Genomic DNA, 13,687 nt, shown 5'->3' with positions numbered 1-13,687 from the left:
TAGGAATAAATAGGGACTGAGAGTTCTCAGCCATCTCAAGGTGTCACACAAAACCACATCTTGGTACCTCGTGGATTGGGAGTAACAATCATCCTGGGCTCTGTTCTCAGCTCGGCTCTGGCCTCCTGCTCAGCCTAGGACAGGCACAACCTCAACGCTGGAAACCCCCAGGCTAGGCAGCAGTAGTTGTCAAGCATGCTGCTATGGCTGTGAAGGGATTCTGGGTCCTTTGTTACTCATAATTGTGTTTCACTTTGAAAAACAAAATTCAAGCCTGGGCAACATAGCGAGACCTCATCTCTGCTGAAATTCAAAATAAAGTAACTAGTGCCCAGGCGCGGTGGCTCATGCCTATAATCCCAGTACTTTGGGAGACCAAGGTGGACAGATCACCTGAGGTCGGGAGCTCGAAACCAGCCTGACCAACATGGTGAAACCCCATCTCTACTAAAAATACAAAATTAGCTGGGCGTGGTGGTGCGTGCCTGTAATCCCAGCTACTCAGGAGGCTAAGGCAGGGGAATCACTTGAACCTGGGAGGCAGAGGTTGCAGTGAGCCGAGACTGTGCCACTACACTCCAGCCTGGCGACACATCGAGACTCCATCTGAAAAAACAAAACAAAAAAATGAAAGAGATGGAGGGAGGGAATTCGAGTGGACTCAGGGTTAACCCTACCATAAACCACTCACCACTTACTCCCTTGCATCCCACTGTGCTTTTTATTTTTTGAGACAGGGTCTCACTCTGTTGCCCAGGCTGGAGTACAGTGGTGCAATAGCTCACTGCAGCCTCCACCTCCTGGGTTCAAGCAATCCTCCTGCCTCAGCTTCCTGAGTAGATGGGACCACAGGCATGAATCACCATGCCCAGCTAATCCACTGTGTTTTCTTTGAGTGGGAAAGAGGAGTGGCCTCACAGTTAGTGTGCCTGGAATTGGCATGCCTGTAAGAGGAGCCTGCGTGTGAGTGCTTTGTGTTACATGTGCTGTGATGGGGAAGAGGGTGCTATCAATATACACATAGGATTGCTTAGCTGCCTGCCACCAAACAACTGTGTCAAAAGCCCCCAGAGTCTCCACACAAGCTGTGGTGTATGAAGCTGCATCCTCAGAGACTGCGGCTTGAGTTGTAGGAGGAATGGGTGCTGGGCTTTCAATTTTGGGTTTGACTTCAGCCCCACAGCCTCAGCCACCCCAGCCAATTGTCATAGGAGCTGAAGTGGAAGAAGTCTCTTGCCTGAGTGGAGAAGACTGTACAATGTCCTGTTTCTCACCATGGGGGATTTTTGTGGCAGGAATTGAGAATAATGAGGTCCCAGCCACCACCTTGGATTATGGGTGGCTCCAGAAAACCTTATTTTTTTATTATTATTATTTTTAAGATGGAATCTTGCTCTGTCGCCAGGCTGGAATGCAGTGGCATGCTCTTGGCTTACTGCAACCTCCACCTCCTGGGTTCAAGTGATTCTCTTGCTTCAGCCTCAAGAGTAGCCGGGACTACAAGCACGCGCCACCACACCCGGCTAATTTTTGTAGTTTTAGTAGAGATGGGGTCTCACCATGTTGGCCAGGATGGTCTCGATCTCTTGACCTCGTGATCCACCTACCTCAGCCTCCCAAAGTGCTAGGATGACAGGCGTGAGCCACCGAGCTTGGCCTTTGAAAACCTTATTTTAGATTGAGGGCGCAAGAGAAGGGAGAGAGGTCTTGTCACATGCTATTTTCAACCCATGCTCTGATCTCTCTCAAGGTTGTAGACTTTAATGCTAAAAATTGCTATGTTGTTTTCAATTTAATGATGTGCTTTGAATGGCTCGAACCATGGCCAGGACAAGCAAAAAGGCCCAGTTACTTATTTGACTCAGCTCCATTAGTTGGCCATTTGTGAGGTCTGGAGTTTGGTTCCCAGAAAGGCAATTGACATTTGGGCCCAGTGAGAGCACATGATTGACCAGTAGGGTCACAGGGAGACCCACAGGCACAAGTTCATCTCTTCCTGTGAGACAGCAGTGGTATTTCCATTGTTTGCATATACTTTTCAAGGAATCACCAGTGGTTGACTTGAGAGCAAATCAGCCAATGGTCTTGTTCAGCCACCAGCAGGAGCCTGAAATGGGGACTAGCTTAACTGGGAAACACTGTCCACCCTGGGAGGAAACGAAGCCCAATCAGAATATGATCATTAGATGAGGAATAAAGAGTTCTAATGGTGTCTATTTCACTGGGCCGAGGAAGACAATCATCTAGCCTCCCAAGTATAATGAATGTGGTGAAATAAGAATAAAAGAACTCACGCCAATTGGATTATTAAGTACTTTACAATGTACCAAGAAGAATTTAAGTTAGACACAAGTTGGTAAATGTAGTGCTATGGTTTGATTGTATCCCTTCCAAAATTCAGGTGTGGCCAGTGTGATAATATTAAGAGGCTGGGCCTTTAAGAAGTGATTGGGCATGAGCGCTCCTCCCTTGTTAATGGGATGAAGACCCTTTTTAAAGAGACATCATGCAGTGTTAGGCTAGCTTGTCTTGCTGCTGTGTGAAGATGTAGCAAGAAGGTCCTCACCAGACCAGATGGTGGTGCCTTGACCTTGGACTTCCCAGCCTCCAGAACTATGAAGATTACATTTCTTTTCTTTTCAGCCTCGACCTCCCAAAGTGCTGGGATTACAGGTGTGAGCCACCATGCCCGGCCTGAGGATTAAATTTCTATTGTTGATAAATTACCCAGTCTCAGGTAGTTTGTTGTAGCAAGACAAAATGCACTAAGACAGGGAGTGAATCCAGGAATGGACTCCCAAGGGAGGCTTGAGACTATCTGTTGTTGGAGTTTTCTAAGACTGGGAAATCTGACATCTGAGGGAGCCTCATGGGAGATCTGAGTGAGAGAGTTACGCAGACTCCCCACTCCTCTAAGATGCCTGTGTGTGCTCAGCAGCAACACTCCCCTGCATCTATGAGAGTCTCCTCCCTGGGTCCACTCATAGAAAATGCCACCCCTGTCTGTCACTTTCCTGCAGGGACCTGGGAAAAACAGCAGAAAGCCCGGCCTCAGATTTGGATCCATTGGTAGGACCTAGGAGTATGGTCAGTGGTGCTGCGGGGGGAGAGTGGGTATCTGCTGTCTGCTCTGCTCAACTCCATTCTGCTTGTCATAACCATCTGTTTCTCAAAAGCAGTGGAATAGAGGGCCAGAGCCTGGTCCTCATGATTTCCTGCGTGTCATGTCTTGCTTCCTTCCAGCAGATGCCATGTAGCCAGGAGGCAGAGTGTGGGCCACCCTAGGTGGCTGGAAGAGGTTGGCAGCCAAAGCTCGGTGGCCTCGGTGCTGCTGCTTCAGAAGATCCGGGCATGGGAGTTAGGGACCTAGGCAACTCGTTTAACCTCTCTGTATCCCAGTTCCCCCAACTCACAAATGGGTCTTATGATCATTGCCATAGAAGGATGTTGTGAAAATCAAACGAAAGGAGAGCACTGGGAAATGCCTACCTTGCACATACTTCCCAAAACAGACAGGCCAGCTGCAAAGGAGTGTGCCATGGGAGGGCTGGGGCTGTGTTTTTGAGCTAGAAGAATCAAATGACAGCAGTTTGAGGAAAAGCGGGAAGCAAGTCACCCCATCATTCTGACAGTGACTCTTGATGATAAAAATGGAACAGGCCGGAGGGAATACTGACATTTTTGTATGCCTTTGTTTTCTTCTTGGGTTTTTTTTCTCGAACTCAGAGAAGCACCTCCCACTTCACATGCCTTCCTCCTCCATCACTGACAACTGAGAGCCCAGGAGGAGAGGGAGTGCTACAGTGTGGTTTTTCGTTATCACCTCCTCCCTCAGTCTAGCTCTCTGCATTCACCGCTCCTTGGCTCTTCTGTGTCATGCGGCTGAAGCTGTAGGGTCTCTGCAGGGGAAATGTTTTCCCAGGAAGTGTTTAGGGGTGGATTTGAGGCTCCCGACATGTCTTAGTCCCTGAGTGGGAATGAATTGTGGCCAGATCAACCCTCCTGGCAAAGACTGGAGATGCTCAGGCCTTTGGGCAGCATATTCAGTAATTCAGTGCCCCCCAAATGCCTGTCTGTCACTTTCCCACTTACCCTTCTGATCATTCCCCTCCCAGGACTGATGAAACATTTCCCATCTCCTCCCCACACCCAGCTTCCATTTCCATAACCTCCTCTTTCCTACTTTCCTATGTCCAGATTTAAGGGACAGTCAGTGGAGTGCGGAGGGGTCGGAGAGTGGCTGAGACAATCATCTGATAGCAGCTGAGAGGGGAGAGGGTGAAAGAAGAGCAGCTTCAGCTGGTGGCCATGCAATCTGAGGGATTGGTGGAGTCCTGGAGCTGAGCTCCTGATGAAATCTGGTGTTCTTCTGCTCTGAAGGACATTTTTGGGGTCCAGAGCTAGAGGAGAATGGAGAGGAAGGACTGGCTGTGAGATCAGCATGCGGATGAAACAAACAAGCAACAGACTTGCTGTGGGTTTCCCTGAATTGCTTTGCCTCTGATAATCTGGTCTTGCACAACCAGTTCCCCCCAGGGTTTAGGGTATGCACCTCATCTACTGCTTGAACCTCTTAAATGGAAGTAGCAAACCAGCAAGGGGTAGGCTTTGAAGTCAGAGACACTGGGATGCCATACCTCATTCTGTCCCTTACTATTGTGTGCCTACTGGCAAGTCCCGTAGCCCTTCCACACCTGTTTCCCCATCTAAAGAACAGAATAATAAGGCAACTTACCATACAGTGTTGTTGTAGAGATTCAGTGAGACAATGCCATATTAAAGCTGCTGGTACCCAGTGCATAGGGCTTAATAAATCATAGCTGATGCTAATGCTATAAGTATGATTGCCACTACCTACTCTGAAACGACTTATTTGACTTCCCACGAAGTTAATTTCTTTCCTCTGTGTTACTCCAGCCCTCGAGCCTCTGTTTACAACCCTGATTTGTTGTTGTTGTTGTTTTGAGACAGGGTCTTGCTCTGTCGCCCAGGCTGGGGTGCAGTGGTGCAATCTCGGCTCACTGCCTCCTCCACTTCTGCTACAACCCTGATCTTGCTGTATGATCATTGTTGGCATGGCTTTCTCCCTCAACACACTGGGGACTCTCCGGAGCCAGGCTCTGTGCTTTTTTGCCATTGTAGCATTCTTCACGCCTAGCATATATTGTAGGAGCTCAGTACATATTTGTAGAATGGATGAGTGGGCAAATGGCTCAAAATATCTGAGATTATGGCCTATTTCTGCAAGCAGGCTATGAAGCTTTCTCCATAGGCTTTTTACCTGTTGATGTAAAGCCCTTTTAGTCAAAGCCCTGCCTGGGCTCACCTGGTCGGTAAACATTGATTTTGTGGTTCCATTTGGCTGTGGTGACTCAGCATTGACAAGCTGGCCAGCTCCTTGTGGATTGGGGCTCTGTGAGCGTTTACCAGACCCCACACTACCAAGTTGGGGCAGCTTTCTCTTCTCTGACCCATAAAGCCAGGCCCGCCTCCTCATTTCCCTGTGAGCACCAAGCTCAAAACCTATTTGTCCTTTGCCTTTCTTTCCTCTTTCCCTAGCCCTACCGCTGCCATTCAGAAAGTATTTATTAAGCACCTACTATGTACAGGGCACCAGACCATATACTTGAGCCATTGATCACATACTTTTTTTTTTTTTTGAGTTGGAATCTCGCTCTGTTGTCAGGCTGGAGTGCAGTGGCATGATCTCAGCTCACTGTAACCTCTGCCTCCCAGGTTCAAATGATTCTCCTGCCTCAGCCTCCCGAGTAGCTGGGACTACAGGCATGCACCACCACACCCAGCTAATTTTTGTATTTTTTAGTAGAGGCGGGGTTTCACCATGCTGGCCAGGATGATCTCAATCTCTTGACCTTGTTATCCACCTGCCTTGGCCTCCCAAAGTGCTAGGATTACAGACATGAGCCACCTTGCCTGGCCTTTTTTTTTTTTTTTGAGACAGAGTCCTGCTCTGTTGCCCAGGCTGGAGTGCAATGGTGCAATCTCAGCTCACTGCAACCTCCACCTCCTGGGTTTAAGCAATTCTCCTGCCTCAGCCTTCCAAGTAGCTGGGACTACAGATATGTGTCACCATGCCTGGCTAAGTTTTTGTATTTTTAGTAGAGCCAGGGTTTCACCATGTTAGCCAGGATGGTCTCGAACTCCTGACCTCGTGATCTGCCCGCCTCAGCCTCCCAAAGTGCTGGGACTACAGGCATGAGCCACCACATACTATCTTATATGACTTGAAGTATGTCATTTGGGCTTCCCCAACAACACTGTAAGCTCCTAGAGAGCAAGGGAACTTGTCTTCTGCTGCTTCTGTCTGCTTTACAGCACCTACAGCAGAACCCAGCACGGTCATGTGAGTAAATCCTTAGTGACTTGCTTTCTAGGCTCATGAGTTCGGTGTGAGCTCTTGCTCCAGGGAAGGATGAGAACAAGGGCAGTACACCTCAGTCGGCTGTGTGGTCTCAGTACAGACCTAATCTCGGGGGTCTCGCACTCTAGGGAGGGTGAAGGGGCAGTGATCCCAGACCCTTTGGTTCTCCTTTATTCTCTCCATCCATACAGAAACCCCCTCCTTCCACTCCCCGATCTTCCAAAGGCTCTTCCCCTCAACAGCAACTGTGAATAGCGAATAGCTTGGTAATCTGTGTATCTGCTTATTATTCTGCTTATTTTCTCTCTTTGTTCCCAATGCATTCAACCATGTCATTGTCACCCTCTATTGTGAATTTCTGAACAGCAGAAGCTTGGACTAGGCTTCTTATCCTCACATAGTTTGGGAACTTCATAAATGCGTGTTGATGATGATGACAGTGGGGGACATTGCAGGGTGAAGGCCTGGGGCCCCGGCGATGAATAGCAGTTGGGTTGTGTAATGCTCAGTGCCTTTCTTCTGCAGTTCTCAGCTTTTGTTTGCCTTCGGTTTCAGGCCCACCTGCCTTTTGCTGTCATCGGCAGCACAGAAGAACTGAAGATAGGCAACAAGATGATGAGGGCGCGACAGTATCCTTGGGGCACTGTGCAGGGTGAGTGAGTCTCCAGGAGAGGGACAATACACAAGAAGTCCCTTTTGTCTGTCTGTTTGCCCCCAGCCACTATATGACAAGTTTCTAAATTGTCTCAAGTCTCTGCTCATTTGGCATGGGTCCCAAATAGCCATAGGAATCACTAGCAAACTAACTCTGGCTCTGTATCAGGATGCTCTGATGAGAGCAAGCTCCCTCTGTCTCTAATGGGAAAAGTATTCCTAAAACACAAGAACTTGCAAGGTAGGAAGGAGTGCACCAGAAAGCATGTGTACTTGCCCAAGTGCAGCAGGAGATGTACAAGATGGTTCACAGTAGTATTGTTCATAACGACAAATAATTACAAACAATCCAGATATCCATTAAAATAGACTGAATAGTGGGAGAGTGGGAGGGGGGTAAGGGTTTTTAAAAAACTACACGTTGGGGCTGGGGGTGGTGGCTCACGCCTATAATCCCAGCACGTTGGGAGGCCGAGGCAGGTGGATCACCTGAGGTCAGGAGTTCGAGACCAGCCTGGGCAACATGGAGAAACCCCATCTCTACTAAAAACACAAAATTAGCTGGGCGTGGTGGTGCATTCCTGTAATCCCAGCTACTCAGGAGGCCGAGGCAAGAGAAGCGATTGAACCCAGGAGGCAGGGGTTGCAGTGAGCCGAGATTGTGCTATTGCACTCCAGCCTGGGCAACAAGAGCGAAACTCCATCTCAAAAAGATAAAAACAACAAAAAACACTACATATTGGGTCTGAGCATCGTGGCTCATGCCCGTAATCCTAGTACTTTGGGAGGCCGAGGCAGGCAGATCACCTGAGGTCAGGAGTTCAAGACCAGCCTGGGCAAAATGGCGAAACCCTGTCTCCACTAAAAACATAAAAATTAGCTTCCATGGTGGCATGTGCCTGTAATCCCAGCTACTCAAGAGGCTGAGGCAGGAGAATCGCTTGAACCCCAGGAGGCAGAGATTGCCGTGAGCCAAGATTGCATCACTGCACTCCAGCCTGGATGACAGAGTGAGACTGTCTCAAAAAAAAAGAAATACATATTGGGTATAATGCACACCAGTCAGCTGATGGGTGCACCACACTTCACCACTATACAATTTATCCATGTAACCAGAACCAAAAATACTCCAAAAAGCTATTGAAATTTTAAAAAATTAAAATAATATTTTAAACAATTATAATTATTTTTAAAGTTATAATCTTTAACATAAAGTTTAAATACCTAAATATTTTTAAAATACTGCAGAATATTCATATAATGGGGTATTATGTAACAGCAAAAATGAATTAACTATAGTTATATCTCCATGAATATATCTCAGAAGCATAGTATTGAGCTAAATAAATCATAGAAAAATACATACTGTTGGGCCAGGTGCAGTGGCTCATGCCTATAATCCCAGCACTTTGGGAGGCCAAGGCAGGAGGATCACCTGAGGTCAGGAGTTCAAGACCAGCCTGGCCAACATGGTGAAACCCCCATCTCTACTAAACATACAAAAAAAATTAGCCGGGCATTGTGGCATGTGCCTGTAGTCTCAGCTACTCAGGAGGCTGAGGCAGGAGAATCACTTGAACCTGGGAGGTGGAGGTTGCAGTGAGCCAAGATTGTACCACTGCACTCTAGCCTGGGTGACAAAGCAAGACTCAAAAAAAAAAAAAAAAAAAAAAAGTAAGAAAAAAAACAAATACATACCATTGGATTCCCTTTGTATGTATTCCAAAAAGAGGCAAAACTAAACAAGATATATATATTTTTAGGAATGTATACATAAGAGGTGAAGCTATTAAGAAAAAGAAAGGAATGATAATCCCCAAGTCAAGAGAGGGGTTAAGTCTCATTGCCAGGGGAGTGGGGGGTTAGAGGGGCAGGAGATTGGGAAGGGGCCATCAGGGGCTTCCAAGGTACTGGTAGTGTTTAACCTGAGTTGTGGACACGTTGGTGTTAATTTTTCAAAAATTCGTTAAATTGCACATATACATTTCATGTCCTCTTTTGTATGTATGATTATTTCAGAATTGAAAAGTAATCATTTATATTGTACTACACTCAGGGAAGTTCCTTCTGTGATCTGCCTGACATATGTTAACTTACCCTTGGGGCTAGTCGGTTTAATGCATAAGACAAGGCCTAGGACAGTGCTGTGGGCAGAAGAGGTCTCTGGTCCTCAGAGTCTCCAGCTAGAAACTAGGCTGTGGCCTATAGGGGCATTGTGTGAGAGAGTGGCTGATTCTCTGTAAACTCATCCCTACATTAAGGAAACACCTGAAAGTGGGCGGCGAGTTGTCCACATCACATATGATGGCTGGCGTGTTTTAGGACACCCCACAGACCCACTGGCAACAGCTGGATTTTCCATAGGTAGGACAAGACTGGTTATGAGAGCTATGTTACATCTGGTCTCTGCCATTCGGAGCTGGGGGTGCTTCACTAGGAATGTTTGCAAATGGTTTCTGGACCCACAGTCCCACCCTGGGAATGGATTTGTGGTCTGAGAAACAGGAACCTGAAGTGAGATGAGGAGAAGCCAGTAGACATGGTTCCAGTGACTGACTTCGTCTGACGTGGACTACCCTGAACCTAACCAAAAAAGGGGATGTTGAAAGGTTTTCTTGTAAGTCTGAGTTGACTGTTCTGCTTAAATGAGGAAGAAGTTGAATATTGCTTAGGCAGCCTGCAGGGGCCTTGGACTCACTCCTTCTGACTGACCACCAGAGATCACCGTCCAGAGACGGAGGAGATAGCATATAGCATAGCCCTGAGAAGTTGTCTCACTGATGTCATCTTTAATATTAGCCTGTGTTCTATGACAGCATGGGGCTTTATTCCTAATGCAATGGGTCTGAAGCAGAGGGATTATGTGAGCTGATTTGGGCTTTGGAAAGATTACTCTCATGACCACAATGCAGTCTGCTTCGCTATGGCTGACTGCTCATCCCAGACCCCCTCTCTGCCCCAACTACCCTCTTCCAGACCCTGTAAGACAGAATCTGGGGTGTTCCAAGATTTTCCAGATTTTGAAAAATCTGGCCTGTTCATCATTTCAGACACCATTTTTCCTACTTGGTCAAGCCAAATACCACCATCCGACGCAGTGAAGACACACCTGTAGCCACCTTGACAAAGTGCTGCTCATGACTTGGTCCATCCAGAAATCGATTTTGCTATGACTTGGTCCACGTCTATCATTCTTGACCACTGCCCAAAATGCACACCTTTGCTTGCACCCTTTTGAGGAGGAGGCTTGTTCACACAGGCCAGAAAGTGGGGTCCCCTTGCTCCTAGTCACCATTGCTACTGTCAGGCCATTATCTACCCTCTAAAGAAACCACCTCCTTGGAAGCTTCTACATCCAGGTGGGCTGTGCCTGCGGTCCACACCCCTCCTTGTCACTGTCATCTATCAATATCCTAATTCTTTCCCCTTATTCTTTGGAGGCCTTGTCACGTGGTCATATTCTTTGCCTCCCCTAAATTGCCTGGATTTGAACCCTAACTCTGCAACTTGCTAGTTACATAACCTTGCCTAACCTCATTGACACCTTGCAAGCACTGTTCCCTTCTCTGCCTGATAAATTCCTATTCTTCCTTCCAGAGTCACCTTAGGGGTTTTCTCTTTGGTGAAGTCTTCACTTTCCCAGGAGCTCTTAGGCCCCCCTCTTCTGAGCTTTCATTGCAACTTGGCTTTCCCTCCATTTTTGTAATTTTGCATTGAATTGTATTTGTCTGTTTGCATCTATTCTTCCTCTAAACTGTAAGCTCCTAAGAGCAAGATTCCATGACTTCATTTCTGAATTCCCAGTGCCTCACACATACTGGGAACAGAGATTCCACAAATATTGATTGGATGGTTGGTTGGATAGATGGATGGATGGATAGATGGATGGATGGATGAATGGATGGATGGACATATGAGTGGACTGAAGAATGGGTGGATGGATAGATGGATGAATGGATAGATGGATGGACGAATGGGTGGATGGATGGATGGATAGATGCATATGTGCTGTTGTCCTGTAAGTGGTGCAGATCAAACATTCTTTTGAGGGTTCTAACTGCTGAATTTGTATTGTGGTGCTACTGACTGTCTTAATAAGTATTTTTATGGTATCACAGTTTTTTATTACTGCCATTTTTGTAACCGTTCATTTGCATTTTCAGTAGAAAAGAGAGGAAGTAAATTCACAGGATCTAAATACACAGATTGCAAGGCAACGCTACTGTTAGACATTTTGCCTCTCATTTCATCCATTTGTGCTTCTGCCGGCCTTCCTTTCAACATACTTTCAATACCCCAAACCCCGCTATGCAGTTGAAAACGAGGCCCACTGCGACTTTGTGAAGCTGCGTGAGATGCTGATTCGGGTCAACATGGAGGATCTGCGGGAGCAGACCCACACCCGGCACTATGAGCTGTATCGCCGCTGTAAGCTGGAGGAGATGGGCTTCAAGGACACCGACCCTGACAGCAAACCCTTCAGGTACCACTCCTGCCAGCCCAGCCCAGCCCAGCCCAGCTCAGCTCAGCCCACCCACGCGGTGTGGAAGCCTTGCCCTGGAGGATTCACAGGGGAGGCCAGACACAGGTGCTAAGACCTCGAGGAGCAGGGTGGCTCACTTGCCAGTTGTGCTTGCCTGTGCACCCTCTGCCTCTGCACACCTGCCAGGAGAGCTGTGGGGCACAGGCTTGGAAAGCAAGCCTTGCTTTTAAGGGAAAGCAAAGGGAGGAGGCCCAGAGGACCAGCAAGGCTGATCACCCTCCCCCCCCAACACACACGCATGCTGGACAACTCCAAGCAGCTGTGCTGGAGGGGATCCCCAAGCTGAGGCCCTGTTCCACGGGGTGACAGTTTGTAACTATCCTCTGCCCTTCTTTCTTCATCAGGTACCTCAGACAGGTTTCCAGTCTGTTCTTTACCCACCTCCCTATTCTCAAACCCAGATGATAGGACCAGGTAGCAATCCCTTGGCTGCATTGATGAACTGCAAGCTCTTCAATGGTTGTCCTTAGTGTCTGCATTCAAGTGCAAGTTCTGCTTTGACCATAGGATGTTGATTATCATTGGCATCTTTCTCAAATCAGAATGCTTGGAGAGAAGGGGAATGTTTCTGAAAGCAGGTTATTATGCAGAGAGGAGTGGTATGCCAAGTAGATGTGTCTGATCTCTATGCATGATGTGTGAAATCAGCCCCACAGTTGAAATTACCACGTGGTGCCCTTTATTGTGGTCAGGCATTAATAAGCAAGTGAGGGAGATGTCTACTGGTTAAAAAGACTTTCAACAAGCCTCTGAGATCTTACACTACCTGTTCACAGCCTAAAGCTGGCCTGGGAGCAGACCCTAACCAGTCCCTTGGGGATACTTGCTTCAAGAGGGACAGGCTGATGCCCTCTACTGACAGGTGGGGCCAGGGGCCACTGGCACACCTGGGGTTGGGGGGAAGGCATGCTTTTCTCTTTCCGGTGGGAGCTGCCTGGCTCTCTTCCCCGCCCGCAGCTTTCATCTGCATTTGTAGAGGAGTAGGAGTGCCCCCACCTGGTCATTTGGTCTCCTCCCCTCCATCCTGAATACCTGTTTCCTCTGTCTTCACCTTCTTCACTCCTTCTCTGCCAGCTCCTTCCCATGCTGCATGTAAGCATTCTTGTGCTAAAGAAACTCTCTCTTAACACTGCTTTCTTACCAGCCTCTGCCCTGTCAAGAGGTTCTTGACAGGATGAGAGGGAGAAAGAGCTGTTCTGTATTTACTGGTTCCTCTTCCCCATCTCTCATTCATTCAACCCAGTGCAATCTGGCTTCTGCCCCCAGCACAACCACTAAAATGCCTCTCTCCAAGAACAGGAATCTCAGACTTGTGGCCAAGTTCAGTGTGGCCTTTGGGTTCCATCTTACTTGATCTCAACACAGCACTTTATGCCATTCCCCACTGCTCCTTGAAATGCTCTTCTCTGCCTTTGGCTTTTCTAGCACTTGCCTGGCTGATTCTGTTCCTCTCTCCTGCTATCTTCTTAGCCTCCTTTGCAGGCTCATTTTCTTCACCTTACTCCTTTAAATGTTGATGTACCCCCTGGGGTTCTTTCCTAGGGCCTCTGCTCCTTTCATTTTCTGTTCTCTTTGCAGCTGGTCCTTTCACTTTCACAGTTCTGATTACCGCCTAGAAGTAGATGACTCCCAAGCTAGTTTTACTTCTGAGGTTTAAACCCGTTAATCCGATTGCATCCTGGAAATTTCCACTCAGACATCCCATAGAGGACCTCCCTGAAAATCAAGCTGTGAACAATCGAATTCATCTTCTTCCCTCTTAACCATGCTTCTCCAACATTCCCTGTTGCCGTTCATGATACCAACAACCACCTGGTTGCCCAAGGATAATCAGAATTATCTTGGGCTTCTCCCAAGTCCTGGGAGTTCTGCTTCCCTTACTGCTCCCTCCATCCCCTCCCAGCCCATAACATTAAGATTCTGTCACTTTTTTTTTTTTTTTGAGAAAAGAGCCTTGCTCTGTCACCCAGGCTGGAGTGCAGTGGCGCAATCTTGGCTCACTGCAACCTGCACCTCCTGGGTTCAAGCAAGTCTCCTGCCTCAGCCTCCCAAGTAGCTGGGGCTACAGGCGTCTGCCACCACGCCCGGCTAATTTTTTTTTTTTTTTT

At 47.7% G+C, this 13,687-nt stretch overlaps 1 protein-coding gene across 13 annotated transcripts in view; it reads left to right on the top strand.

Moving 5' to 3' along the window:
• The window catches only part of SEPTIN6 (septin 6), an 84,396-nt gene that overhangs the window by 47,935 nt on the left and 22,774 nt on the right, over nt 1-13,687 (top strand). For all 13 annotated transcript variants that reach the window (XM_032258373.1, XM_032258372.1, XM_032258374.1 and 10 more), the window contains exons 6-7: nt 6,938-7,034; nt 11,351-11,519. In XM_032258373.1, the coding sequence (XP_032114264.1) occupies nt 6,938-7,034; nt 11,351-11,519 (266 nt within the window). The remainder of the gene's footprint in view (nt 1-6,937; nt 7,035-11,350; nt 11,520-13,687) is intronic.

The sequence above is a fragment of the Sapajus apella genome, unplaced genomic scaffold (genome assembly GCF_009761245.1).
Source record: "Sapajus apella isolate SASKATOON/1434 unplaced genomic scaffold, GSC_monkey_1.0 scaffold102, whole genome shotgun sequence".
NCBI lineage: Eukaryota > Metazoa > Chordata > Mammalia > Primates > Cebidae > Sapajus > Sapajus apella.
Note: the sequence above shows the minus strand (reverse complement) of the source record. Positions and strands in the feature narration are given on the sequence as shown.